The sequence below is a fragment of the Cinclus cinclus genome, chromosome 4 (assembly GCF_963662255.1).
Source record: "Cinclus cinclus chromosome 4, bCinCin1.1, whole genome shotgun sequence".
Lineage (NCBI taxonomy): Eukaryota > Metazoa > Chordata > Aves > Passeriformes > Cinclidae > Cinclus > Cinclus cinclus.
The window spans coordinates 26,142,383-26,170,275 of NC_085049.1; the positions used below are offsets into that span (position 1 = coordinate 26,142,383).

At 41.0% G+C, this 27,893-nt stretch overlaps 1 protein-coding gene across 3 annotated transcripts in view; it reads left to right on the forward strand.

Moving 5' to 3' along the window:
- Positions 1–27,893, forward strand: part of ITPR2 (inositol 1,4,5-trisphosphate receptor type 2) — a 248,277-nt gene that overhangs the window by 171,130 nt on the left and 49,254 nt on the right. For 2 of the 3 annotated variants that reach the window (XM_062491836.1, XM_062491837.1), the window contains exons 39-45: positions 786–973; positions 2,036–2,219; positions 2,813–3,069; positions 3,936–4,136; positions 6,062–6,172; positions 10,925–11,020; positions 12,190–12,309. In XM_062491836.1, the coding sequence (XP_062347820.1) occupies positions 786–973; positions 2,036–2,219; positions 2,813–3,069; positions 3,936–4,136; positions 6,062–6,172; positions 10,925–11,020; positions 12,190–12,309 (1,157 nt within the window). The remainder of the gene's footprint in view (positions 1–785; positions 974–2,035; positions 2,220–2,812; positions 3,070–3,935; positions 4,137–6,061; positions 6,173–10,924; positions 11,021–12,189; positions 12,310–27,893) is intronic. The other variant, XM_062491838.1, reaches the window with a different exon arrangement.

A 27,893-nucleotide genomic window follows, 5' to 3' on the forward strand; every position in this document is an offset into this window, starting at 1 on the left:
TAAGAAACAAGAGACTGAAGTTTTACAATTTTTTTACTTCTCTCTAAAAAGTGTGTGTGTATGGCTTCATCACAAAGTCTGAAGCATTTTAATCAGTTTAATCAAAGTGGTACTGGCTGATTAAAGCAGTACTGTATTTTTACTAATGAAGTAGGCACAGTTACATCCTTAAAGAAGTAAGTATAGCAGGAAAGACGATCATCTGCAATAATAAAAGGTGGTTGATTTAATGAGCTAATACAATTTAGCAAAATTTCTTCAACTCACACCTTTACTTTTAATTAACTCTGTGTTCTTAAAGAAAACGTCATGATGATGATGATCATCATCATCATCCTCATCTAGTAGTTGACAAAAGCATTTGGCTGGAAGGTCAGTCCCATAACCAGGGTAGATTTACCAGGACACAATTTTAGTGTAGATTAGGCCCTGAGATTGAAGAGCAAATTTAAAAAGAGCACTGACCTTACTCCCAGTTTAGTGTATCCAACAGTGGGATTAAAAAAAGGTTCACTGAACAAATCAGTGTCCTTTCCAACTTATTTGTTGTCTGAATATCATGACAGAACAATGGTTTGGGGATTTGTTTTATTTCTTATTCTTAGAGCCCAACATTGTAGCTTCATACAAAAATCTTTTTTATCAAAGGGAATTTTGCCTGACAGAATTTCAAAATTAAATTGATTACGTTGCTATTGTGTGCTTTATGACTACTAATAGGTTCATTTTCATATATGTGCGTGAAGCAAACATGAATGGTATTTATGTATTTGTCTAATCTGCAGGTGGATTTTCAGGACAAGATGCAGATAAGTCTGGAGTGACTATGTTTGATATCCAGTGCCTCCTGGACAAAGAAGGTGCCTCAGAACTGGTTATAGATGTGATAGTGAACACCAGAAATGACAGGATTTTCTCAGAAGGCATTCTGCTCGGTATTGCGCTGCTTGAAGGTGGAAATGCGCAAACACAGGTACTTATTTAATCTGCTTATTCACATATTGATTCTCAGATGCATGTGGTCTGGAGACAAATAAAGAGAACCTTTTTGCTGTGAGTTCTGTGAAAAGTTTGTCACTAGAATATGTACCACTGTAAGACAAATGTAAATATGCCCTATTACTATGCAGTAGCTCTTCAGCAGAAGAAAATATTTTTCAGCTGTCTCTCTCTGTGTAGCACTGTGCTGCTTTTAATCTGGTTATTGCCTTGTGAGCATTATCCCCAGTTATTTTATGTCACTCTTTGTAAAATTAGAAGTTACAATCCTTCTAAGTTTATAATAAAAATTATTTGCTGGAATCCTTCAGAGACATTTATCAAAATCTCTAAAGAGAAAAAAAACCTTGTCATTTGAGAAGACCAGTGTCCCAGCTGATAGAAAATATCTGCTTTAATCTATGGTTTCTAGGTTTTTTTTGTGAATTATATTCCTCTCACCCAGATTTAGCCAAATCAGATTATTGAGGGAAGAGAATTGATATGATGATGGAAGGCTGAGAGAATTGTGATTGTAAAATGTTGCAAATTGTCCTCAGCCTGCTTGACAGTTATACTGAGGGACTGGAATTAATAACCTAAAATAATATTTAATAATAAATTCTGTCTGTAGCACAAAAATATTAACATAATCCAAGTTATAATATTGCATATTAGATGTTCCAATCCTTTCTCTTGTTGTTACATAATAAATTACTTTTCACTGTTATTTGTAGATGGAATATCATGACTAGTAAGCCTGGAAAAATGGAGAGTGTCACAAAGTAATTTAACTTCAAGTACAATATTGTGACATTTAAAAGACTGCAAATTCACCATTTTACCCAAATTTTAGAATATTATCACCAGTGTTTGTTACCAGCCTTGTATATCACTTCGTGAAAGAACTGGTCAGGCAGGGGCCACCATTTGTTCTGTGTAAGTGAAGTAATTATTCATAATTTGTTTTGAAAAAAAAAAAAAAAACAAAAAGTGTATTTTTGCATTTCTTCTTCCTTAGAAGATTGAATTCTAAAGAATTTACCTTTTTTTGCAGTATTCGACTTACCAGCAACTGAAGGAGCAGAAAAAGTCAGAAAGGTTCTTTAAAGTGCTGTATGATCGCATGAAAGCTGCTCAGCAGGAGATCCGATCCACAGTGACAGTGAACACTATTGATTTGGGGAGCAAAAAGAAAGAAGATGACAATGACCTCACCATATCTGTTCCCAAAAAGAGAGGTAAGGAGGCACCCCTGGGAAAGAGGGGAGCAGGACATTATATTGACACTGCATGTGCTACACCACTGATGCTCTGGTGAGTTGATCAATAAGATTTAATATTAATCGTTCCAAATTTGCATCTTTTGCCTGTTTTCCTCTGAATTACAGTCTGTCTCAGGTTGGCTACAAGGAACTAGCTTTAATGAAATCAGTGAAGCTCTGCCAGTTTGCATCAATGAAAGATATTGAGCTGTATTTTCACAGGAGCAGAAGCAGAGGCTGCTGCTAGTGGGGATATTTCACAAGAGCAAGCGCAGGAACTGATTTCCCACCCTGTGGTCTTCCCATTGTTCTCATCATTTATTGTATATGAGAGAGAAATAGTAGGGCTTTTTGTGTTCATGTTCTGTTTCACTCTGGTTTGTGGTTTATTTGGAACGTGCTGTCCCTGCATGAATGCTGCTTTGATATTCTTTGTGAGTTGCCTAGAGGTCTTTGAAAAGTTAGGCACCAACAAAGAAAAAGTTGCATTCATTATTATTGTTTTCTTATTGTTTAATCAAATGGGGAGAAAGACTTTCAAAAATGAAGGAAAATTATCTTCTTTTCAGTTAAGGATTCAACCCTGCATCTGAAAGAGGGAATGAAAGGTCAGTTAACAGAAGCATCTTCTGCAACCTCCAAGGCTTACTCTGTGTACAGAAGAGAAATGGACCCAGAAATAGATCTGATGGGCTCGGGAGCAGATGCTGCAAATGCAGAAGAGAAATCTGCAGAAGAAGCAATCATGAGCCCTGCCATTGCAATCATGCAGCCAATACTGAGATTTCTTCAGCTGCTATGTGAAAACCACAACCGAGAGCTCCAGGTAAAATATTGAGCAGAGCTTTTGTAGGGGTGTTATTAGAGGGGCTGCACCTTCGTAAGCGGAGAAAAACACACCTGTGCCTGGCACCTGTTACAGGGCTGTCTGAAATTGGGGTTTTTTGGTCCAAGGGATAAAATTACCCTTTCCAAGAACCATCTGGGTTCTGTGTTGGAGGAGTGAATGTTTATATCCTCAGAATTGCTGGGGGATGTCAGGACAATCACATGGAACTGAGAAGCATCTAAATGTCCCTGTTACTAAGGTTCCGGTGCACAATTGGTGGATCACTTACCACAGACTTGGAGAGCACAGGAAGTTTCTGGGTACTGCCCTTTTCCCTAAATATTACAGTTAAAGGCTTTAGGATGCTCTCTGTGTGTGTCCCTGCTATCAGTTCTTTTGGTAGAAATTACTGTCCCCATAGCAACCTCTGCAAAATGTATTTTCTGCAAATGTACCTCAGTGCTATGGCCAGGAGCCTCCCTTCCAGCTGTGGTTGGGGTGATTTGAGCTGAGCTCCATAATGTGCCACCAGACCTGCTTAGCTGTGGGGCAACAGCTTCCAAGAGAAGGGCTGTAGGACATATAAAAGACATTTAAAAGCCATAAAAGCCAGTGCAGATGTTTGACAGGTTCACATACCTCCTTTCTCTATGATTTAATCAGATAATAATAAATTCCTGCATTAAGGCCTAATATAGTTTCTGCAGTAGTGCAGTGTACTTTGGCACCTGAGACGCAGGGGTCATATGGTTATAAATTGTATCCTTCAGTGTTTTAATGAAAAAAAGACTTTGTTTTCCTTGACTCTGTTCCTATTTTTTATTTCTTTTTCTTTTCTTGTGTTTCTTTTCTCTACCCACCAGAATTTTTTAAGACATCAAAACAATAAAACAAATTACAACCTCGTTTGTGAGACCCTTCAGTTTTTGGACTGCATCTGTGGGAGCACCACAGGTGGGCTGGGCTTACTGGGGCTTTACATCAATGAGAGGAATGTGGCTCTTGTCAACCAGACACTGGAAAGCTTGACGGAATATTGCCAGGGCCCGTGCCATGAAAACCAGGTAGGGCTCAAGAAGTTCTGGATGTAGAAGGCTATACCTGAATGTCTGGGTGCTTATCAGAAACCTTTCAGTGTTCCTGATAACATAAATTCACTGGGAGCTGCTATGACTAGACTTAACACGCTTCAAGCTTTCAAGAGGCCTGAGCGACCCTTCAAAGTCAGAACTCAAAACAGACTCTTCCTGTAGTACATCTTCTACCACTGAGAGTTTGCAGTCCTTTTGGAGAGAGTTTCATGTTTTATGTTGCTGTGTCCATGGCTTAAACCTCACTTTGTGAGACTGGATTTGGAGTCACAGTTTTGGATGTGCATAGGAAATGCAGACTTGGGTTCTTTATTTTCATACATCTTGCCCTTGCTGGTATTTATACACCTTGCTAACATTTACTTTCCTTATTTCACATAATGGCCACATAGTTTAACTCGTCCTTCTGCCAAAACACCTAGCAGCATCTTTAATTATGGTATCAGTAGTGAAATGGAAGAGACTAAAGACCATACTTCTGTTCTGTGCCTTGCTCACTGCAGCCCTTTGAAGTCACACAGATGTGACTTTTCATAATTAGTGCCAGGCTGCAGTGTAGAAAGGAAAGTGTAGAAAGGAAAGGATGGGGTTACGTGCTGCCATATTTGATCTGAAGAGAACTGCAGTAAAGTTGTCATAGTGGATGAAACTGAAGAATTTTTGCTATGGATAAGCAGCGGGAAAATTGTAGTGAGCAAAACCACAGTAGCAATCTCTGCTCTATGCTAGAAATAGCTGAAGAAACACATACAATATTAATGCCTCTTCATTAATGTGCACCAATGAAATGCAAAGTGCTATTAGTGCCATTACACTAATGAGCTGCCTTTACTTAATATTTTAAAAACAAACAAAAATCCTTTAGTGGACTAAATTTTGAACAATCATATTTAATCCACTTATGAATAGGAAAAACAACCATAAAAAAATATAGCTACAGGACTGGAGTTGAAAAAAATGTTACAAGTTAACACATTCTCCAACAAAGTTATGTGAGAAACAGTGGAAGAACACTGATATGGAAGGGAATGAATTACACTTTATTAGTGAGATCTATCTTCACTCAGGATTTGAGTTATACTTGTTTGCACCAGCTGCAAGTCTAAGTCAATATATTTCAGGGGCAAATGCTCCACGCTCTCATTTTCATTTCCCCCCTTCTCTGTTTTTCTGGAAGACTTTTCCTTTCCTGTTTTCCCATAAACCTGCCAGAGGAAAAAGTGCCATAGGCTCTTGTATAACTAACTGACTGCACAGGGCCTAGAAGTTCCAGAACTCCAGCTTTAAAGGCATTTGGGAAGTATCACTGGTCACAAATACAGTTTTGAATTTGATATCCAGAAATACCTTTCTTTGCAGGACATGTCCAGATGCACGGAGAGAACTTTGATTTTCATGAACATTTTGTGCTGGAACAGCAATATTAATGCTGGCTGCTGAGGGCAAATAAAGAATCTGAGCGTGCAAATTTGGTTGTGCCTGCGGTCGAGCTTGTCTTTTATGTCTGAGGCTGGCATGTGCTCAGCTGAATCTGGCAGTGCTCCTGAGGGCTGCTGTCTGCAAGCTGCACTGCTTGGTGCCAAGCCCTGCGGGATTCTCTGGGAGCAGATTTTAGCTTGTACCACCTTTTTTCCAGTTGGGTATTTCACTACTGGCAGTGTTTGGGTTAGTTCTTCACGCACAAGTCTCCCCCAGCACGTCTTGTGGCGTGTTTTCAGGCTGTTCTGCTTTGGCTGAAAGGTTATCACTGTTGCAAGGAGTTTTAAGTTCTGGATCTTTCTTTTGGAAATTTGCTGATGTGCGTATTCTCTTCCTCCCTCTGGCTGTATCATCTCCCACTCCTCCCCTCCCTTCCTTTTGCCCCTGCCCCTGCCCCATTCACTTCTCTTATTTTGCAGACATGCATAGCCACCCATGAGTCTAATGGGATTGATATTATAATTGCGCTTATCTTGAATGACATAAACCCTCTTGGCAAATACTGCATGGATTTGGTGCTTCAGCTCAAGGTACAGTATATGTAAATTTGTTTATCTGAATTGGGGTAGCAACAGAAGACATACCTATGTGAGAGCTCTAGGCAGCCTGACATTTACTTAATCTTACCATAGTGCAGTATACTCAGAAGCCTTTGAAAAAAAAAAAAAAGCTTGCAAATGAGTTCATCTCAGCTTCTGAATCCTTATCAGGCCCTCTGCTACAGGCCTTTTGACCCACTGCTGTGTTGGGACTGTGTCCTCAGCTTTTTTAAAAAAAATTCTATCAATCAGGCATGGCACGGCCAGCATGAAAAGTGTGTATTGTGGATGTAAAATCTCTCAAGATTGATAAATAGCTACACTGTACAGGCATGCAACAAGTTAGGCATTCTCTCTAAATACCAAACTCTCAAAAATTACTTGAAGGAAGTGCTGTGAGAAAGAATAATGCATCAGATGACCTGCAATGCCAAATAAAGTTAAGAACAAGGTTCAAGTAAATTGCACTTTATTTCCCTTCTCAGTGTCCTCTGAGGAGAAACACAAAGTGTAGAGTCTGAGGGCAAAGCCTAGAGTGGGAGGGTTTGTAATGTAGTTTTGTTCTGTATTCTGGGGAGAGTTGGACAGGCTTGTAGATAAGTTTCTCCTGCCTGTGTGCCAGTGCATGCAGAGAGGAGCTCTGCAGCTGTACTGTCTGCCAAGCAGGGTAGAATCTGTCCAGGAGGAGCCCTGGGTTATTGCCTTTTCTTGCCTCCCAAATTAAGTATTTCCATTGCAGATGGTCTGTTTCCTCCCCAGACCAGCAAATATTTTGTGGTAGCTGCATTGCATCATATTGGCAGCATTATACATGTCTAATAAAATAATTAATATAGCTATATATCATGTACAATGAAACATTGAATCAACAGTGCCTTGCATATGATTTTAATAATGGTGATTACATTTTTAAATGGCAGTGTAATTCAGGCCCCCCTCTAGCAAAACACTTAGGCAGACATTTAACTTTGAACATGCAGACAGTTCTTTTGAAGTCCAAATTTCAGTCTCTGTAAAGATGTTGCTGCGTTCACTCCAGTGCCATTTTGATTTGCCATTGTCATGAGGCTAGCAAATGCTTTTAGAACAGCTTTTCTGTTTGTAGTAACTAAAAATTGAGTGTAGAGACACCTCTGCAAGGACCAGTGTGCTCCTGTTCACTGTGGGCTGGCTGTGCTCAGACTCATTCAATTAGCAAAAACTGTGGTGATAGCAGAGGTTCAGACTGTGGAAATTATTCAGATTTTTCAGAGTCATTTGTTTTAGTAGGGATGTCTCAAGGTCAATTTGTCCAAGCCTCCTGCTCAAGCAGGGTTACGTAGAGCAGGTTTCTAAAGACCATGTCCAGCTGAATATCTCCACAGCTGGAGAATCCACAACCATTTTGGGCAGCCTATCCCACTGCTTGATCCCTCTCCCAGTATAAAAGTGTTTTCTTGTGTTTAGATAGAATTTCATGGCTGTTTTATTTTGTCTCTTGCCCTCTCACTGGACACTGCTGAGAGGGGTCTGGCACCCTTTTCTGCATTTCCTCCTATCAAGTATTTTTGCACATTGATAAGATCCATCTAAGCAATCTGTACTCCAGGCTGAACAGTGTCAACTTTCAGTGGCTCCTTAAATGAAAAGTGTTCCATTCCTTTCATCATTTTTAAGGCTTTTTGTGAGACCCATTCCATTATGCCAATATCATTCTTATACTGGAACTGGACACATTCTGGTCAAGATGTGATCTCAAGAATTGGATCCAAATTAAGAAGCTGCTGGTTTTGATTTTGAGTGGCAACACATTGAAATAATAAAGCAACGAGCTTACCAAGTAATGTTTAACATTGACACTCTGTGAGTATTCATAGGCAACTTTGAAGTTGAAAATACATAAATTTTGCAGTGAAAATACAGAATTCAAAGTAACCAGGCCCATATATTTGCATTTACAAACAATCTCAGACACTGCTTTCAGGGAGCATTGTATGTTGAACTTACACCCTTCAACCAAAGGAAAGGCAATGCAGAGTTATATTTTCCCATGCCATCTTCATGGATTATATTTTCCAGTGGACTCCTGAATAATTTAGTGAGCAGAGCAGACAGTGTTCACTGAGTGCACAGGTGGGCAGTGTTCTATTCTGCCTCTTTTTATTTCAAGTGTGACCCCCTGGCCTTCCTACTGACCAGTGTGTAAGTCCTGGCACACAGTAAGAGCTCAATATGTGCCACATCTGTGACAGGATGAAGAGACATTGTCAGTCTAAAAGTACAGAGAATCTAAGACAAGTGTCTTCTTTTTTTTCCCCTCACAACTGTATCTAGTTGCTTCACTCATTAATTTGTTTTTCCAAAGTTTTTATCAGGAGATGAGATGGGAGGCCAGTTAAAGGTGAAATGAAGAGTAGAAGTGCTTTGGGCTGTGCTGATTTTTTAGCACCTGGAAACTGATTTTTCACAGTACTAATGTGTTATGAACTTTGCTGTATTTTCGAAGTGATGGATGTCTTTTCTTCAGACAAAAATGGATGTTTGGGATTAGAAATCAGATCCTTGGCTCCCCAAATGTGCAGAAAGTGAGGAATAAGTAGCCAAATAACCATCTCAAATGCCTGCTGTAATTCTAGACCATGGCAAGGCACTTTTGCTGAGTCAGTAGCAAGAGGCTGGCTGGTGATGACACAAAGTCCTACTTACTTTCTACCTTTCCCAGCTTCCTGGAAGCTGCAACAGTCTTCTGTCTATCACCAGGGTTGTCTGCACTGTGAAGTGCTTCAAAGTCCTCCTCAGCCATGAGTGAGTGGATTGGTGCCTTCCTTCTGTTCCCCCCTTTCCTTACCAAGCTACCTGGGAGCCTGCCATGGCCCCTTCCCTTCTCCTCAGTTTGAGATCCTACCAATGCTACCACTACTGACTTGGCTACCACTGTAAGGGGAATCTGCAGTAGAAAAGGAAGCATCGTGCTTTTCAGAGCAGCATCCTGTTAGGGATCCTCATCAAAATGCTGTCCTCTCCCTCCCCTTGATCTTGTTCACTGTGCACATCAAACTTCTGCAGTGTTGGTCTCAAGGTAAAGAGTCTAATTAGACCTTCCACATGGATGGTCCCGATTTGATTTGGAAGCAAAAGGAAAGGGACATGGCAAAACTCGTATGGAGTGCTGTTCTGCTTGAGCCAGTCTCAGGTCTTTTCTTCTCACCTCTTGTTCTTTGTCCTTATCTCATTTCTATGCTGGCAAGCCCAGGCTCCTCTGTCCTGGCTTCCATCTTAGCTCCCAGTCTTCTCCCAGAAGTTTCTAATTCCCCAGTTATGTTCAAGTATTCATTCTAATCTACTCTCCTTCCATTTACCTTCAGTCTCATCCTTCAGTCAGAGGTGTTTAATCCTCAGCCTAACACAGCCCTGAGCAAGCTGCTTTGAGCAGGGGCTGGACTGCTGGAATCTTAGTCCAGAGGGCAGCCTTTGGTATGTGGTTTTATGATCCAGTCAGCACAGTTTTGTGATTCTGTGCTCACCAAGAATAACCCATGTGGGCTTTTAGCTGTGAAATTAGTGTGTTTCTGCTCTATAGTACTTAAATTGTAATTTATAAACTGCTTCTGAGTTGGACAAGTTTGACTGGGAGACTACAACTCATGTGATTGTTCTATTGGCCTCTAGTGCTCCATATTTTCAGCTCTACTATCAAAGCTTGGGGATACAAAGGCTGCTTAAAGCACAAGTTGCTTGAACATATTGGGAATAACATCTGTCTTTTTGCCCCAGTCCCAAAAGCATCTGAACCCTTTTCCTCTGAAACTGCCCATGCCAATTGTCTGAGGCACACCCTCATTGGCGAAATTTCAGCTGGAATCATTGATAATGGCATTAAGCAGTTGAGAATGAGGTTGTAGGGTGGGTTGGCAAATTTTCCTGGCCCTTACCTCTTCCCTTGGGACTGTCTCCTGCTTCCAAGTATTCCAACAGCTCAGTCTGTAACAGGGAATGACAGGGAATGTAACAGGAATGACCTGCTGTGACAGGTCAGCCAAGGCAACCCTGCTCTGCCAGCAAGCAGCCAAACCTCCAGAGCCATTCTTCCTCTCCACTTCACCACAGCTGATTTAACTGGAAGACAGGCAGGTCTCTGAAGTCTGAGGCACCACTGAGCTATTGTGGCTAAAGCTCATGCTGTGTAATCCTGAGGAGCAGTCTTGGTGAAAAGCAGCCAGTTGACAAAGCAAAGGTTGTCTTTATATATTCCCCCAGGAATATTTAGCAGTGAAACAAAATCTCAGGAGTGTATGAAAACAGTTTCTTTTACAGCCTTTCAAATAATAACCAGTTGGACTTCATAAAAACCAAAGGGGAAGGAAACCTGCCTGAATGATAAAACCTTTTGTGTAATATGTTTTGTAATTACCTCTGTTGAGTCTCGTTTTAACAGAAAGCAAAGGCAAAAATTGCTAGGTGGGCAATAAGGAAAGGAAATGGAATTAAATTTCTTGTGCACAGTCTACAGCAGCACTCTGTGTTGAAGTCAAATATTTTTCAGTGTTTAAAATTTTCCTTCCAATATAGCATGCAGATTTAGTGTTGTGGTATGCTGACATAAAAAAAAATCTATTAAATATGTCAGTAATATAAAAGATGCAAGTGGTTGAAAATCTAACCCACTAAAAAAGTGGTCCTCATAATCTCAGTTAAAACAAATGCAAGGGTCATTAATCCATGAAAGAGATTTAAAATTGCATTAATTTTGTTTTGTATCTCTAGAACAATGCCTCCAAGCTTTTGCTGGCTATTATGGAAAGCAGGCAAGACAGTGAGAATGCGGAAAGAATCCTTTTCAACATGAGACCAAGAGAACTGGTGAGAAAGCTTGTGAATATTCATAAATCTTTTGGCTAAAAAAAATCTGTCATTAAAACATTTTTAAAATGATCTGTATCTAAGCTGAGAAGTGTTGGCAGCGTATGGTGGCACAATGTATCAGGATAGTACTAATTCACAAAAAGTACTTTAAAAGGATCAAGCACGCATGATTTCAGTCTTTACGACTTCATTATTTTTATCCATTCCAAGCACTTTTCTGTAATTGTTTCCTAACTAAATTATCATATTCTGGTAGACTGTCTTCAAGTACAGTTTGTCAGGGGCTGGCAAATTAAGCTTGTACAGTTTGTGAAGCAGTGCTAACAGAAATGTGTGTGTAGACATAGAATATATTTAATATACATATATGTTATTTATGTCTCATTAACAAAGAGAGTTCCAAGCAGTTGTTGCTGTGTTTTGGAACAACCCTGATGTTTATGGAGGTCTCCAGAAACTTTAAATGAGTTGGAAATCTGGGGAAGTAATTACCAATATGACTTGACTGTATAACAACAGATACTGAGAGATCTGGGAATTATCGAGGGATTCTGGGGAAGAATCTGGGGGCATCATCCCTGCCCTTAGGCAGAGCCCAACACTTACCTGTTTCAGGGAATCATCACTAAGGTGGCATCTCAGCGGGATGAGGCCATCCCTAGGGTGCAGCTGCAGGATCCAGCCTTGTGTGGGGAACCCTATGGTGGTCCTGTAAGAGGCTTTTGAATATTTGGAAATTCCCCAGCACCTTGCCCAGATCTTCTTTTCCTTTTTGGTTTAGGTGTGGCTTTTTCCTCTGAAATGGTGTTGCTACCTGCTCCTGCCAGAAGAAGATCATGGCTGTACTCTTAAGTGCTGCCCAACACTCCCTGCCATATCTAGATTAGTCTTTAGAAGCATTTGTGAAAATATCTACTCACAAAGACTCAGCATTCCTGATCCTTTCTCATAGTTGCTGATGAAAAATGTAGCAGTTTGGAGCTTCATAAATCCTTCAAGCTTGTCTTTATTCAGAAAATATTTCTCAGGCTGCTCACTCTTCTTGCAGAGCTGCAGGGCACCCATCCAGGCTGGAGCTGAACAAACTGGCTGTGTTCAAACACAGTGTGTTTTTTCCCCAAGAACCACATTTATTTCATCTGTCCCTGGCTGGGTTTGTGTTGCAGGTGGATGTGATGAAGAATGCCTACAACCAAGGTCTGGAATGTGACCACGAGGAGGAGAATGGTGATGATGGCATCTCCCCAAAAGATGTTGGCCATAATATCTATATTTTGGCACATCAGGTATGTCTTACTTGTTTGGTGATGGCTCCCAGAAAAACATTACATGGTTAAACTCACATTGTCACAGGTGGAGTCACTTCAGTGGTAAGAGAGAAGTAACAAAGTGTTTATTGATAAAAAACAAAGTTTGATAGCAGATGTGACAGTGGGTTAATAAGGTTCAGTGGCAAGGCACATTTGATGCAGGACAGGCTCAGCCAACGCTTTCAGGGAGACCCTCCTGTTGAGTCATGATGTTAAGGAAGGATCCCCTTGCATTCTAAACTCCTTCTCAGAGGGGAGTTTAGGTGCAGCTGGATCCAGATTTAGTCCCAGCTTTGCCCAACAGTGTATGTTTAAGGATTTATCTGCACATGATCAACCCTTTACATCATTTAACCATCAAGATTTGATAGTTTAGCATGCTCTTAACCACTTACCAAGAATCTCTTGTGGTAAGGAATCCCTCAGTCTTGAGCAGCAGCCTTGAAAGCCATCCCCTGCCCAAGGGGAGATCCTGAATATGTTGATCCTCCCATTGAGAAGAAATTTCACACATATTATTTGTGTAAAAAAATGTAGAGCAAAACAGTGACTGTCCACTTATCTTTGTCTTCTTTTAACATTAACAGATAATTTATATAAATCAACTCATCAATTGTATTACTATTACTGGTGTATTTTAAATAGTGCCTTCAGTTGTGATACCAAGCGAACTTGATTTCAGAAGATTCCTATTATTTTAGATATATTACTTTGCTAGTAAGAATAATTGGGCTTTTTCACTGCTTTCTCCTTTTGAATTATGCTGTAGTGTCCTCAAGCTTTTTCTGATCACTTTTGTTTCTCTACTGGTAAAGGTAGAATGTACACTGAGGGTTGTTATTTAATGAGCTATTTATTCTTCAGAGTAGCTGGTGTCAAAAATAGTTTGTCTTTCACTTACATTCAGAGTATTGAAAAGTTTTTTGTAATTGAAAGAATAAGGAACATGAACTTCTTGATTATATAATAAATTACAGCATTTGATATTTCATATAAGGGCCAAATTTAAAAAAATGTTTTTCCCTAAGTAAGAAGAAATAAGCAGATGGGGATAGGGAGTGTTCCTTATTCATTATGTTTATAAAGTGTTGTTAGAAATTGAATGCTTGGTGGAAAAAAAAAGAAAAGGAAGCAATCTATAGTTGCAGTAGTATTATGCAATGTTTCTTTCAAACAAGGAATGCAAATAAACAGTTACTGAGTTATGCTGGTGTGCTCACATTGCATTTAAATAAATAGGTATTGTTGTTATTATGTTGTTGGTGGTGTGATTGACCCTGTTCTACTCTCGTGCTGTGTGTGGGACTCTACATAAGATCAGAGATGACATTATTTTTAGAAAGCATCTTTAGCTTTTTACCTTGTCTGAATTTACTCCTTGTCTGAATGCTTATAATGAAAATTTAAATGCCTGCCAAATCAAAATGTTGGTATTTTCTGTCTTCTGCCTACAGTTTGTGTTAAATTACTTAACAGGGTCTGTGACATGGAAAATATGGTTTGGGGGAGTGGAATATAGGCCTAAAGCTATACATGAAGCAACTGCTGGGTCATTTTACACAAGAGGTCACTGCCAGGGGCACATCAGCTGGCTGAGGTGTACGTTAAGCTCTGTCCCTAGGTTCATATCCACAGTGCTGGAGAGGTCCATGGTGCCACTTCAGAGCTATTCCTGATCCATAGCTGGCGTTTCAGTTGCATAAGTGTGGATATTTTTACAGCAACTTACTGAGCTCCTTCCTGTTCTGTAAAATTAAATGTCATGATTGGCTCTGTAGACTGTAAAAATATCTGTCTTTTTACAAAAAGAAAAAAAAAAAAAAGACTGTTTTCCTTTTCTTGCATTTCTGTAACATAGTACATATGTTTACAATTGCTTTGCACCCGTGTCAAGCCCCATATCAAAACAAAGCAATGCAAGGGCAGGCAATCTGGGGCCTTTCTGTGTCCTCTGCTAATGAAACACGGCAATTCTTGGCACACACCTGCTGATCTTTGACCCCAAAGTCTTGCCATGTATGCCCTTTTTGCTCACCCTGGGATGGGCAGGATACGAGCAAGGACTGTCCTCAGTAAGGCCATTGTTGCTGGGTTCCTTTGCTGGCTTCAGTCTCCAAACACCCTCTGCTTTGCTGTCAGAGTGGCTTTTTGGTGGCTGGGCCTTCTGCTTGGCTTAGCTGATCTGATTTACATAATATTTCTTTGCTGTGGCACTTCATCTGACTTACTTTTTTCCTGCAACCAGTGTGACTCTTCAGTCCCTTTACTTACACTTTCTTACACTTCCACTTGCTCTAGTTACAGCTTTTTGGCCCCTCTGTATTAGCAGAATCAAGACTGGGAGTTCCCCTTTTTGCTGTTCCAGCCTTCAAACACAGACAGTTTATTTTGGGGAGCCCCAACTTTCAGTTTTTGTCGTTGCACTCTTCAGGGCAATGCTGGGTTCTGCATTTTGTCACCACTACATCCTTCCTTGCCCTTCCTGTGGTTGATTTTACCAGAAGCAAGAGGCATTCTTGTAAATGTGTGACCCAGAGTGCATAGAAAGTTGTATACATGTTGCAAGCAAGGCTGAGATTTCTTTTAGTAAATCTTCCTTGCAGCTCCCAGCCCCTGCCCTAAATGTGCACTTGCACATCATGCACACACACAGAGGTGTGTGGGTACAGCAGCAGTGTCATGCCAGTGATCATACGTCTTCCACATGTTTCTTTGTCCTCTCTTTCCTTTATTTCTTCATCTTCCTCCAGTGTGACACATGCCCTGGCTGTGCTGCTTCCGCTGCACTGACCCTGGGCTGTCTGGGCACGGCTGCTCCTCGATGAGCAGAGGGGAGAAGGGAAGGCCCCTGGGAGAAAGCAGAACTGAGCTGTCCATGACGAGCTGCCCTGAGCTGCAGCCCTCCTCTGCAGGCTGGTTTTGGGGATCCTTCCAGATGTAGCTCTTCAACAGCTGCTTGTGGAGCAGCGGCACAAGCAGTGCTTGAGGTCACATCCTGGAAAAATAAGCCTAAGTTATTGGTAGGTAGGTAGAAAGGGTTCACAATTCTCTTCAAAATCCACGGAGGAGATTCTGTTTTCTTTCTGTGGTTCAAATGTCATGCTCAGAGCCGAGCCTTGGCCTTGCTAATTCCTTGCAGTAGTCTCGGTTAAGTGCCAGAGGTGTGTTATGGACACATGGATGGTTATTCCATCACCTCTTACACCACTTCTCTTCCAGCCTCAGTCAATTGATAAGGTATTTTTACTGCTGTCCTCTTAAGAGATTGTGTTAAATCTGGTCACACTTTGTTTTGCACAGTTAGTAAGACTGTCCAAGAAGAGACTTCATCTTGATGTGATGTCCCCGTAGGAAATTACAGAAGCTTTTGACACAGCAGCACAAAGAAAAGTTTCGTCCTTGCTCCTTATCTGTAAAAGCATTAGTGTAGGAGAATCAAGTTTTTAAATGGCTACACAAAGAAAGAAATTAGAAAAAGCTAAAGAAATCCTCTGGCTTTTCAGATGACTGCTTGAGCTGGCTGCATGTTAGTCATAACAAAGTACTTCAGAAGTTTGTAAACTAAAACACAGTACTTCATTGGCAATAGTTCTCTGAGGTTCATGAGATAAGGCAGTGATTATAACTAGAGGTTCCTGTAGTCTGCATGCACATATATATATGTGTGTATATATATATATATATATGTGCTTCTGTTAACAGAAAATATTTGGAGTTTTTGAGCTCATGCAAACTGTCTAAATCAGGCATGAAGCCCAAGCTAGTCCACTGTACCTTTCAGCAGGGACTTTATTCATGAGGGGCACAAGAATGTGAAATAACTTTACATAGCTTTTTGCCATCTTTCAGCATGGCAAGAGTGCACTTTCATCTGCCTGCAGAGCTGTGGAGAGACGTTCTTGATCTGGAAGGATGTGAGTGGCAGGGGGAGTAAGGGAACAAACTGTAACAAAACTTTTAGATTTCCAATGCCTTATAAACTCCTCTGCCTGGTCCCCAATGCTGTGACAGAAGGTAGAGGTAGTGATGCAGCGTGTCGCCCCTTTTGTGATGCACATTCCATGCTCTCAGGCTGGCAAAATGTTTTCCCAGTTGTAAGTTTCTGCTTAAATGTTCTGTTGGAGAAGGAGCACAGGTTTTGGATCTCCACAATGCCTTTATAATTTCCAGGTAAATAGAAGGTTATTTGTTTGGTTGTTTGTTTTTTTGTTTTTTTGTTTGTTTTTTTGTGTTTTTTTTTTAAGAGATTAAGCTAAAATATTATTTAAATCCCAACCAAGTAAGCTCTATTATTCAATTACCTGGTGCCACCAAGACTTAATGAAAAATATTTCCTCACCCCATAAGGTTAGAAGAATTATCACTGTCTGATATCAGTGCTCAGCAGTGAAGACAAATTTGAACCAGGCTATCTTCTGATAGACTAACACAGCTGGAAGTGTCCTTTCATGTATAAGTTCTTAAAATATACCAAGGAAAAAGAGGTAAATCTGCTGTGAACTGTAAGGTTCTTGCTGCAGGTACTGCAAGAGACACACATCTTCCTCTCTGGTGCTAATTTTAAATGGGCTGAGCAAAATAAGTCATTCAGCCTTATATATTTGTTGGTATATTAATAACAGAATCAAGATTTTTTTTTTTCTAACTTGGCAAGCATTATCAAACTAATGTCTTACTGCCATGTTTACTTCATTGCTTAATAGTGTAGACAGATGAAGGATATTTGCTAACTAGGCAATTGAAATGGCAATAATTGATGGCATGGATTTATACTTTGGGAGTAGGGATACACTACCAGCTATTTTTTAAAAGTTACTGGTTTTGACATTTGAAATAGGAGAAGTTTGATAATGAGACTTGGATATGATACATTCATTAACGATAAAGTAAAGTCAGTTAAAAGTATTTAGCTATCCAAATAGGAAAAATTCTAAGAAGCACAAAGCTTTTTGTTTCTGTTGGTTTCTCATTAGTCTGTCTTTCTGTAGCTTTCATCAGATTTGACTACACCCGGGATTGGGACCACCTTTAATTTCCACATCAGCACTGTGCCTACAGCTGCACGGTTCTGGGACTCTTACATCCTCCAGCAGAACAAAAAAAAAGACAATAATCATTGTTTCAAAAATTTTTAAAGAATTAACGTCACTTTTTTACAAGATTTTGGAGCAGTTAAAAGCTCTCAATTATTTCATTTGCCCCTTTTTAAGTAGGTGCTATTACCTGGTGTTACAGATAAATGCACCAAGGCAGAGGCAGGCACAGACAGCAAGTCATGAGCTGTCATGGGAAGCAAATCTGGCTTGTTTGGTCCCCAGTGCTTTGCTTTGACTGCTACATTGGCTTCCCTCCTGTGCTCAGTCGATCCCAGCTACTTTGCTAACGTGGAAAGTTGGCATTTATTGGGTAGTGCATAATCACTGAGCACATTAGTAATTCGAAAGTCTTTTAGAGACATACCAATGTGTGTTTTTCAAATAAACTTTCCTGTGCTGCTACTGTTATGGGTTGCTGAGGCAAGAAAACTTTCATAAGGTAACGGATGCAAATGTGTTCATGTGTGTGAGGGAGGTATTGTAAGGCTTAAGGGTTTTTTTGTGGGTGGTTATTTTTGGTGTTGTAGTTTGTAGCAGTTCCTGGATTTCCTTCACTTAGCTGTATTTTAACTTTTAGACAGATTCACGTAGACCTTTGTCCTTCTTTTCCCTTGAGTATGTGTGTTGTGTGTATAAAATAAAGGACAGTTATTAAAACTTACACTAAAAGGTAGGTGTGGATTCTTGTACTCATCCATTTTTCTTGACTTGAATATAATTCAAGCCAGGTCAAAGGTTTCCATGGCAAGACCTTATTTATGATGGGTGCAGATCTTCCATGACTTCATGTGTGAGGAAACAAGAAGTAACACTGCAAATGTGAGCCTCCAAACATGGAATGGGATCATTGCATGTGACTCCTCCAAAGCCTTCTGAACTGAGTGGGTTGTTGCAGGCTCACCACACATTGTCCCATATGAAGTGTGATGGTGGTCAGGCATAAATTCTGGGTGAAATTTGACTTTTTAAAAAGAAATATTGCTGAAGAAGGCAGAAATTAATTGGTCAGTAATATGCATTGACAACCACTTTCTCTAAGAGACAGCAGAGAAGCACCTGAAAGGCTGTTTAGGAGAGGGAACTGGTGGGACCAGTTTACAACCCAGTAGTCTGCAGTGGGCATGAACTGGCTGAAATTATAGCATCATGGTTATACCATGGAACTAAGATGAACAGATGACAAGTGGAAAAGTCTTGCAAGAACACCTTCACCCTTGATAGTGGTGTTGCCATTACTGGCCCCTAACATTTGCCTAAAAGAAATCTCCCTGTCCCTGTGGGAGATGTGAGTTCCCAGAGCATTTTGCTCTAGAAGATAGGCTCATCCAGTTGGGAAGCAGCTTTGAGCTCAGGCAAGGATCCTCCAGATGAGCTGAGGTCTGGGGACCACACTGGTTCAGTGAACTTTTTAAGTTTGCTGAGTTCTTTCTGCTCATCTTCTGCCTCAGGTAGTTGCACATCTGTCTTTACAAAACATTAGGTTGTGTCTAGGTTCTGATGACAAAGATGTTCAGTTGATTCTGTTTTGTGAATGAAGTGTCTATGTTCATTTGAGTTTTTACACATCTCTGACTGGTACACTCTCAAAAAATAAAAAATGTTTAAGTGAATGAGACTAAGACTTTGGAATAAAAGACCAAATTGAGTGCAAATGTAGATGGCTCACATCTTGTGTAGAAATGACCACTGTCAAATTGTGCAGCTGACGTGGACAAGAAGCAGGTATTGTTGGAGATTGTCCTCCCAAATACCAGATGACAAATAGAGAAAAACATTGTACACAATTAAATAAATAGGACTACCTTTTGAGGCCAGAAGATGATGGACTCGATCCTGTAGGATAAACCTGTCCTTCAGGATGAATGTCTCTGAGTTTTTGCGATGAGGATGCTCTCTTTCTGCGGGACAGGTAAAATTTTTCAAGCTAAAAGATGTCATTTTTTGCAAGGCTATTCTGAGATTGCAATTTTTTGGTGGTTTTTTGTTTCTCTGTCCTTAACAGAGAAACTCTTGCTGATAGCAGTGCCAAAACAAAAGAGCTAACGGGAACCAGTCCCAGGAACCGTGACTGTCAGGGGACTCGTAAGCTTGGCTGCCAGACTTGAAACTTTTCATGGAACTTTTATGCTCCACATGTTGTTTTGTAGTTATCATCCTGATGAGACAGGCTATGGCATCAAAATGACACCGGCTAATTAAATGTCAGGAGAATCAGAAGATGTTGCAAGGCTTTTACACTGAGATTGCCAAGATTGAAACAGAAGCCAGTGACGCACATCACCCTCCTTGTGGCTCATTAGGATGGGATATAACTCTACGTTCAGCCAGCTTCAGGATGGAGAGACACTATGGAAGCTGCCATGAGGGCTTGACACTAATGAGCACCTGAAAGGTTAAATAAACATCTGTGGTTGATGTTAGGTCTCAGGTTATAACCTTGGCAATTTGTCCTCTGATGTTTTCTTTTTCACCCCTTCTCCTTGGAAGCATTTACCTCAGAATCCTGTTCTGGCTTTCATAGGGATTTACATGGTAACCTCTGTTTTCCATCTGGTGTTGTGCTGACTTAGGCTGCTAAGAGTTGCTAGGATTCAAGCTAGAGCTTTTTTGCCATAGGTTGGCCACAAAATCTTCAGCTTATTTTATTTTTTCTGGTTCTGCTTCTCTAGAATAAGATATAGTATCTATTCTACATATGTGCGTGATTTATTATATATAATGTTAATGAGGGATATATCCTGTTTGACTGTGGCAACAGTGCATTTCACTGGTCCACAGGTGGCCTTAATATTTCTGCTTTGTGGGTTTCTTCTTCTATCTTTAACTTCTGTAATCCTTGTGTTTTGTGGTTTACAAAATTTTTTGTCATTGGGAAATATGTTGAATTGTTGTTGGGCCCCAAACGTTACACCAGAAGAAATATCCTTTCTTTGTCAAATGTCTGCATTGTGAAATCTTCACATTAGTCTGTGGTTTTACTTTGAAAATTGGCTGTGGGACAATGAAATACTGTTAAAGACATTCTCTGCTCTCAGGTTCTGTTTGCAGCCCTGTCCTGCAATAACCACACTACCTTTTTATTGCTGTCTAAAGCAGCATGGGGTGGACAGAGGGACTTCAGTCCTCCTTTGGTTCTCTGTCACCCATGAGGCAATTATTTCTCTTCCCACTTGAAGAATGGGTTTTCATTTAGCTGTGTCCACAGCTGGTCTACGTGGGAATGCCTCCACTCAAAGCAGGCAAGCAATACTGATTTATACTGATTCATACTGAGTCATACTGATTTATACTAGTAGAGAACTTACCCTATTGCTCTCAAACCATACTCTTACCCTGGAGCTGCCTGCTCACGTTTGTCATGGTTTAAGAGTGATCACAAGGAGGATGGCTTAACTTTAAACTTCTAGATTGAAATTGCCTGGAGAAGCATTATATAGAATTAAGCATAATTTTCCTTGGAAACTGAGTAAACTCAATCCAGAAGCTGTTGAGAGGCAATAAATGTGTGACCACACAGTGCCATCTTTCCAAAGCCACCCTTCAAAGCACACTGCACATTCAGCCAGTCCTGAGTGCTGTGTGCACATTTCACTGGCTCAGAAGTGTATGTGATGTAGCTATTTTGTTCAAATTGCTGCAAAATCCCCTTATTAAGGAAGTTGAATTAGACAAGGTGTTGAGTTCTTGTTCTGGAGACAGAGCTGGAGCTGTTCCATTAGAGGTAACCTTCAAATGGATCAAGGTGGACCTTTTTCTTCTAAGTACAGCCCAATGAAAACATTTTACCCTAAGCTAGGGTTTCGTTTGAGAGGAAGTGAGGCTAACCTTGGAGATACCATGTTAGTGAAATTTGGTCTCATTTAATAGTATCAGAGTAGTTCTAATAGGCCTCAGATACCTGCATTGTGAAATCTTACACCTTAATTAAAATTGGGGGTTGGGGGGCGAATCTTCTCTAACAGAGACATACTTTTTTATGTTCAATAGTCATTGAAGTAATTACAGGTTAACAAAAATAAAGAGCATTAAACAGAATGTCAAAATATGTCTGTTCCTCACAGTTGCTCCGTTTTAATTCTCATCTCCTCTGATGTCACAATTTAATTAGGTATCTCAGTCACCAGAGTTTTCCAGACAAGATCTGAATTTGTAATCCATAAATCGGCAGAGCTCAGTTGCCATCCTCTGCATTCATTCATTTAACACAGCGCAGAAAAGTGAAAATGAGGTTCACCTTGCACTTTCTCTGAGGCAGCTTTATGAGATACTGAATAAAAATGTCCAGCTGTGAAATTTAGTTTTAACAGCTGATTATGCTTTTCTACACCACAAGTGATCAGTTACTTATGATCACCTTCAGACCTGCATACAGATAAGCATCTCATCAGCCTGGGGTTAAAGAAGCCTTTTCTCTGCCTTTTTCTGTGGGCAAGAATTTTCAGTTTCTCTACAAGTGATGGTCTGTGGTAACCTTAAATGAACTGAGTTCAGAAAATCTTTCCAGCTTTTTCTGTCTTCGAGTCTGCAGAGCACCACTGAAGTGCTAGTTGGTTGGGTAAAACAACATTATTTATGAATATCTGATAAGGAGAGGGATGAAATATTTACTCCCACCAAGAACTCTTATTTTATAGGTGCCAAGGTGAAAGTGCTCTCCTGAGGACAATAGCCATAATACAGAGTTGGAAAGAACAACTCATCATTTTCCATTCTCTTCTCTCTGGTCCTATGCTCCTACTTCTATTTATTTTTTTTTAGGGATGTTTTGCTCTACTGATTGGAGGAGTAGACAGAGATTCAACAGCATGGTTGAAAATGCTGGGAAATCTCACCATTGTAATTGTTTGAGGGGAATCATCTCTCAGTTCCTGTCCCTCTCCACACTTGTACACTACCCTGTTTTGTACCCGACAATGTACATACATCAGGCCCAGCAGATAGTAGGAAATCCATGTCTGCTGTGAATTCAACAGGTTTCAGCTTCAGCTATTTGCTTGCTTCTTCAGTCTCATACATTTTTTACTCTGAATGGGCAAGTTATGCTTTTCTGTGTGTTGAGGAATTAAATGTTTAGTAGGTGGGATGTGAAAAGCACTGGCTAGGAGCAGGGTTTTTAATTTGACATCAATGTAATTTGAATCCTGGAGTCTGAGCCATGATTCCAGGCTGCAGCTGAGGACTTAAGCCCCTTTCATGTGCCTCACTGAAGACAAGGAGATGGCTTATCCCAGCCTCTGCAGGTGTTGCCTTCCAAGACACACCTTGCCTGTGGCAGAGCTGGTGGTGATGTCAGGTTGGGTTGGTGAACCGCATCCAGCTGAAGGGGTCACAGTGTGCCAAAGAAACCATGGCACTATCCTGAAACTGTAAGAGAGAAGATGAGTTTGGGTAGATCCTGAAGAAGAGGATGAGAGGATCAAACCATGAGGAACTTTGTGCTCACAGAAGGAAGTCTGTCCATACCTGAAACTGTGGTTCCCCTCACCACATTGCCCCCAAAATAAAGTCAGCAGCAGTTCCTCCTTTTGTTTGTGCTACCGTGCCTTTTCTAGAGAATCCATGTAGTAGACACAAGAAGATAGCTGGCAGAGAGTCCCATTCTGCAGAGGAGAGAAACTTAGAAAGTGAAGGGCTTGGGAGCAAAAGGATTTTAAGAGTTCCTGAAAAGGATGTGCCTTTTACAGCTCTCTTATGTCAGGTGTATTTATGTATTTTGGATGTATATAAAGTGTTGGTGGCTTTTAGAGGTGAATAGTTCTCTTGATGTGTGGGTTTGGGATCTGTATACCTGTTGGTTTGAGTCTTTCCCAGGCTGTTAATACAACATTGGTGCCAGTGGTTTTGTCTGCGTTTTATGGAGTAGCAGTGGCTGGGATCTTCTCCTTCTGCCCTGAAGAAAACTAATTGCAGAAACTCTGCTGTCCTTTTCTTTCTTTTCCACTGAACTTTCTTGTTATCTCCCCATAATCATGTCTGACACTTACATCATCTGATTTCCTTCCATCCTGTACTTTGCAAAATTTTGCTTACAGTAATCACGGGATGCAGTGTCTGAGTGCAGGTGTGTCCTCCTGTTGGAATATTCTGGATTGCATACTGCTGTCCACATCCTTTGTTCAGTGCTGTCCAGTATGGCCAGAGGACACCAAAATCCAAGTGTATGCATTGGGTTGGTTTGACTCAAGCAGGCACAGCTGCCCATTACAATTTACACGTAGTGTGTGAAGATGTTTTACATCCACTCACCTCAAATTAATTTTGCTTGATGGCAGCATGTTTGTCTGACCTGAACTTCCCCACACATGTGTACACTTCATGTTTTTGGAACTCAGCTTTGCCTGCAAAAGAAATTAGAAAGAAGGCAAGTAGAAGTGAAGTTCATTGAAATATTAAGTCATTTTGTCTTCTGCTGGTTTTCATCAGGATAAAAAAGAACAGCAAAACCACAACAAAAATAGCAATGAAATTACTATGGGGGGCTGCAAACATAATAGTGATAGAGTTCACTTAGCTGTGGTGGTTTCTTTTATGTGATAATATTGAGGTGTTTTATTTCTCCCCTGTGAGGTAGATCACTATTAGCCACAATTTCTAGTGTGCCCCATGCAGAGGCTGGGGAGGAGAGTTGGTGCCTCAGAGGTTACACGAGGCCGTGGAAGACCCAGCAACAGAATCCAAAGTGTCTGGACCACCCAGGGACCTGCTCATGTACCACAAGCCATCAGGGAAAGATTAACTCTAAACCCTTTTGGTTGCTCTGTACGGTATAATTGTCTAAATGAAATCAATGAATACTTGATTTGAGAGTCTCCCATTGCTCCATCCCTGCTGTTCCTAATGTTTGTTAACAGATTGCTTTGTGGCAGAGTGCAAAGGTGCCGCTCTATAAAACTGTAATGACTTCTGGAAAGGAAGTTGCCCTGTGTATTGCAGAAAGCACCATTCAGTTTGATTGGAACATGGGGAGCTGAGAAGTTGTTATTGCTTTTAGTACAGCTACTTGGAATAAAAATTTCTGCTCAGTTATGGTTGACATTTCCTTTCCCCTGCTTTTTTCTCTCCTTGTTTACCGATGGAGTTGGAATGTTCTCCTTTGCCCTGGGCAGGGAGCTGGCGCGTGGTGAGGTCCTGGCACACCAAGGAAGAGAAGCTCCTTTCTGTCTCCTACACTCCTCTGTCTGTCACCCATCCTGTTTGCTACTCCCTTGACTTTCTCTTGGCAGTTTTTCCTCAGTCCTTGGGGGTTTTCTTCTCAGTTCCCAGACAGCTTTTTTATCCTTTCTTGCTCTCTAAGCAGAAAATGAAGTGTTTTGGTGAGCTGACTGGGTTATCCCTGGTGAGGGGGTTTGATGGTGCCAGATCTCACACTGCCTGGCTCTGGGAGCCAAGAGGACAAAAGAGGAGGAGATTGAGGCAGTAAATGAGCTCCATTTGCACAGGCCTGTTGGCACAGCAAGGTGAGACTCATCTGAGCCTTGTTTTGCTGTTGCTGCTAGTTACATCTTGTCACAATTTCCCCGGTGAAAGACCACTGGCCTTTGGGCTGGCAACCCACACTGCAGGTGTGTGGTTACTGACAGAGTAGAGGTGAAGATAATTTACAGCACATCTCTCCGATGTCAGGCCTTGAGCATCAGGTACAAACACTCTCACCTCACTTTCCCCAAGGGCTGTAGTTCATCAACTTCCAGGCCTGTGGAGTGACCTCCCTTCCCTGACAGGCACCAGGAGGCTGGCTGGCACCTCAGACGGGGAGTAGTGAGGCAAGGGCAGAGAGGGCTCTGTGCAGTGTGACAGTTTTCAAGCATGTCCACACCCAGTTCCCTCCCCAGAGCAAGCCCCAGTCCCCAGCACTCACCCAGTGCTGCCTGTCCCAGTGCCCTTTCCCTGCCAGGAGTGTGCCAAGTATCTCCCCATCACATGCCAGCCTTACTGCTGCCTTACAGCTGGGAGAAGAACTGAGAGAATTGGAACAAGGATAATAATTATTTCAAAGAATTTTGATTCTATTTTTTTTAGATGTTTGTAATACTTCTTAATAGTAATACTGTAAATGTATTAAGGCACAGGTGCTGTTTGTATCTTTATTTCTGCTTCTCAGCCAGTTATCCAGTGCTTTTTGTACTATTCCATTCACCTTTCCTAGGAAATCAGTTTAACACGTTTCACACTTAGCCTGTGAGCTGACTCTTCCATGAAAACCCTGATTGCTTACAGGACACTAAACCTCACTCATTTAGATCCCTTTATACCATTTTAGTAATAAAAAGTCACCTTTACTCCCCTCTCCCTCCTGCCAGCCCCCCCCCTCCCCCAGTTAAAATGCTGGGGAGTGAAATAAATCTCTCAGAGTTTGGGGGTCTCCAACCTAGCGTCTCTAGCTTGTATTTCTCGTACTTTTTTCTTGTATTTCTTGAGAACTTGAGAGGCCCATGCAGTTTACAAGTTGCAACCAGGGGCTGACACGTCCTTACTAAAATATGGAGGGGCTTTGTGTTTTACAGAAATATTGAAAAGCAGAGAAAAACGGTCTCTTTTCAAGCAATTTTTTCACATGCACACATATATTCACACACTGGTATTTTGGCAAACCAATCTACTATACCACATCAGTGAGTTAATGACAGGCTGGTGAAATGAATGTTCACAACTTTAAATCAGTCTTTTCTTTAGGAGCATTTAAATAACTTCATTTTTGTTCAAGGTAATCTTGACTATAAAACTACAGGCCCACAGGAAACCCATATATTAATTGGAAAAGCTGGGTCTGCTGTGGTTTTCCACCCTGCTGATCATATATGGCATCCCAGATGAGTAGCAGATCTGATTTTATAGTCATGTTGTGTCAGGAGTTTAGACTGAGTATTACTTGTAGTTCTGTCATTTATTTCTACTGTTTCTTTATTAATGTCTTCAGTGTTCTTGGTCTGTCCTCAATCTTTCACATTTTGTACTGATGCTTTATTAGAGTATTTTCCAAAATTTTTACATAAAAATCTTTCAAGATGAACAGCAGACCTTCCTTGGCAGCTGACTGAAAGCCAAATGATCTTTATTCATATAGCTATTGCCTTGCGCATCCCTTCTTTGGAAATCACTGTTCCATTATGTGCTATTGCTTCCATGTCCCTACATGCCTTGATGAGCAGTAAAATACAGTGTTGACATTTAAAATATTGTCACTGGCATGGCTGATGTGTGACTGAATGAGTGAGGGAGTTTTCTCCACAATGGTGATTTTTCTGGGACTCTGCAAATTCAGGCTCTAGTGATGGTTATTTTTTTTGTATCAGCTACACTTGCAGTGTATTTATGAGGTGCATTTTTGAGCTTTGTTTTACAGACATAAATGGAACTGTTCTCATTGTAGTTGCTCTCAGCCATGTCCATCCCATGTCTTGTCCTCCAGCTGCCCAAAAAGATTTGTGCAGCACACTGGATATAGCACTTTACTGCATCACAGCAGTTCAATATGAAAATAATATCACTCAGAGCTTGCATGGCCTTTACCCGCCACACACACGCCTGTCACCTAGGGTGTATTATAAACTTGGATAAGCTTTTTGTATTTTAGGTTCACAGTTTGTCACTGCATTGTTATTTTCATTGCTGTGTCTTTGATCTCACAAAAAGCTCTGCCCTGGTCAAGGCGTCTGTTGACACAGTCCCCCTGACCCACGTGAGCCTTTGAGCTCTTTATGGAGCGAAAGAAGGATCATGAAAGCAGAGCTTCAGAAAACACCATGGGTGCCAAATCACAGCATTCCTAAAGCTGTTCTGTGTCATACTGTGGGCCTCTGCTTTGGATCTGAGCTCTCTCAGATTGCTGTCCACAATGTTCTTTCATCAGTGTGGCTGTGGCAATACAGAAATATTAGCAGTAGTTACTGTTGTGTTGACGTAGAGGAATCCATCCTGTGCAGGAACTGCAGAAAATTGATGGGCCCTTTGCCCTGAGCTTACTGTCTGAATGTCTAGAGTACACAGAAGGTAAGTAGGTATTGAGAGATTTTGAAGCTGAGAGAAATGAAGTTATGAGTGAAGAAGATTCAACTTCACCAGCTGAAGATTGCTGGTACCTTTAGGTAGGTTGCCCATCTGAAATCTGCTGCAGCTCCTCCAGCTTGGTCAGCAATCCCTCTTTCTTTTCCTGATGTATCTTTTCTGGCAGTTGAGGTGCTGGCACAGAAAATCCTGGATTGATCTTCAAGTCACTTTGTCCAGTGGCTGTGCTGGAAAGCCCCAGCTGTGCAGTGCTAGGCTCTATTCACGCATCAGCACGGGACAGTCACAGCCTGGAAGCACAGCCTCATAAAGCACAGTGCAGATCACCAAATACACACTGTTCTAAAGAGTGTGGCTGCTGTTCATGTGAAACCTGATAACAAAATATGCTCGATCTCAAATCCCCAGCAGGCTCAGAACATTCTGTTCTAGCCAGTCCCATTAGAGCATGAGAGGCTG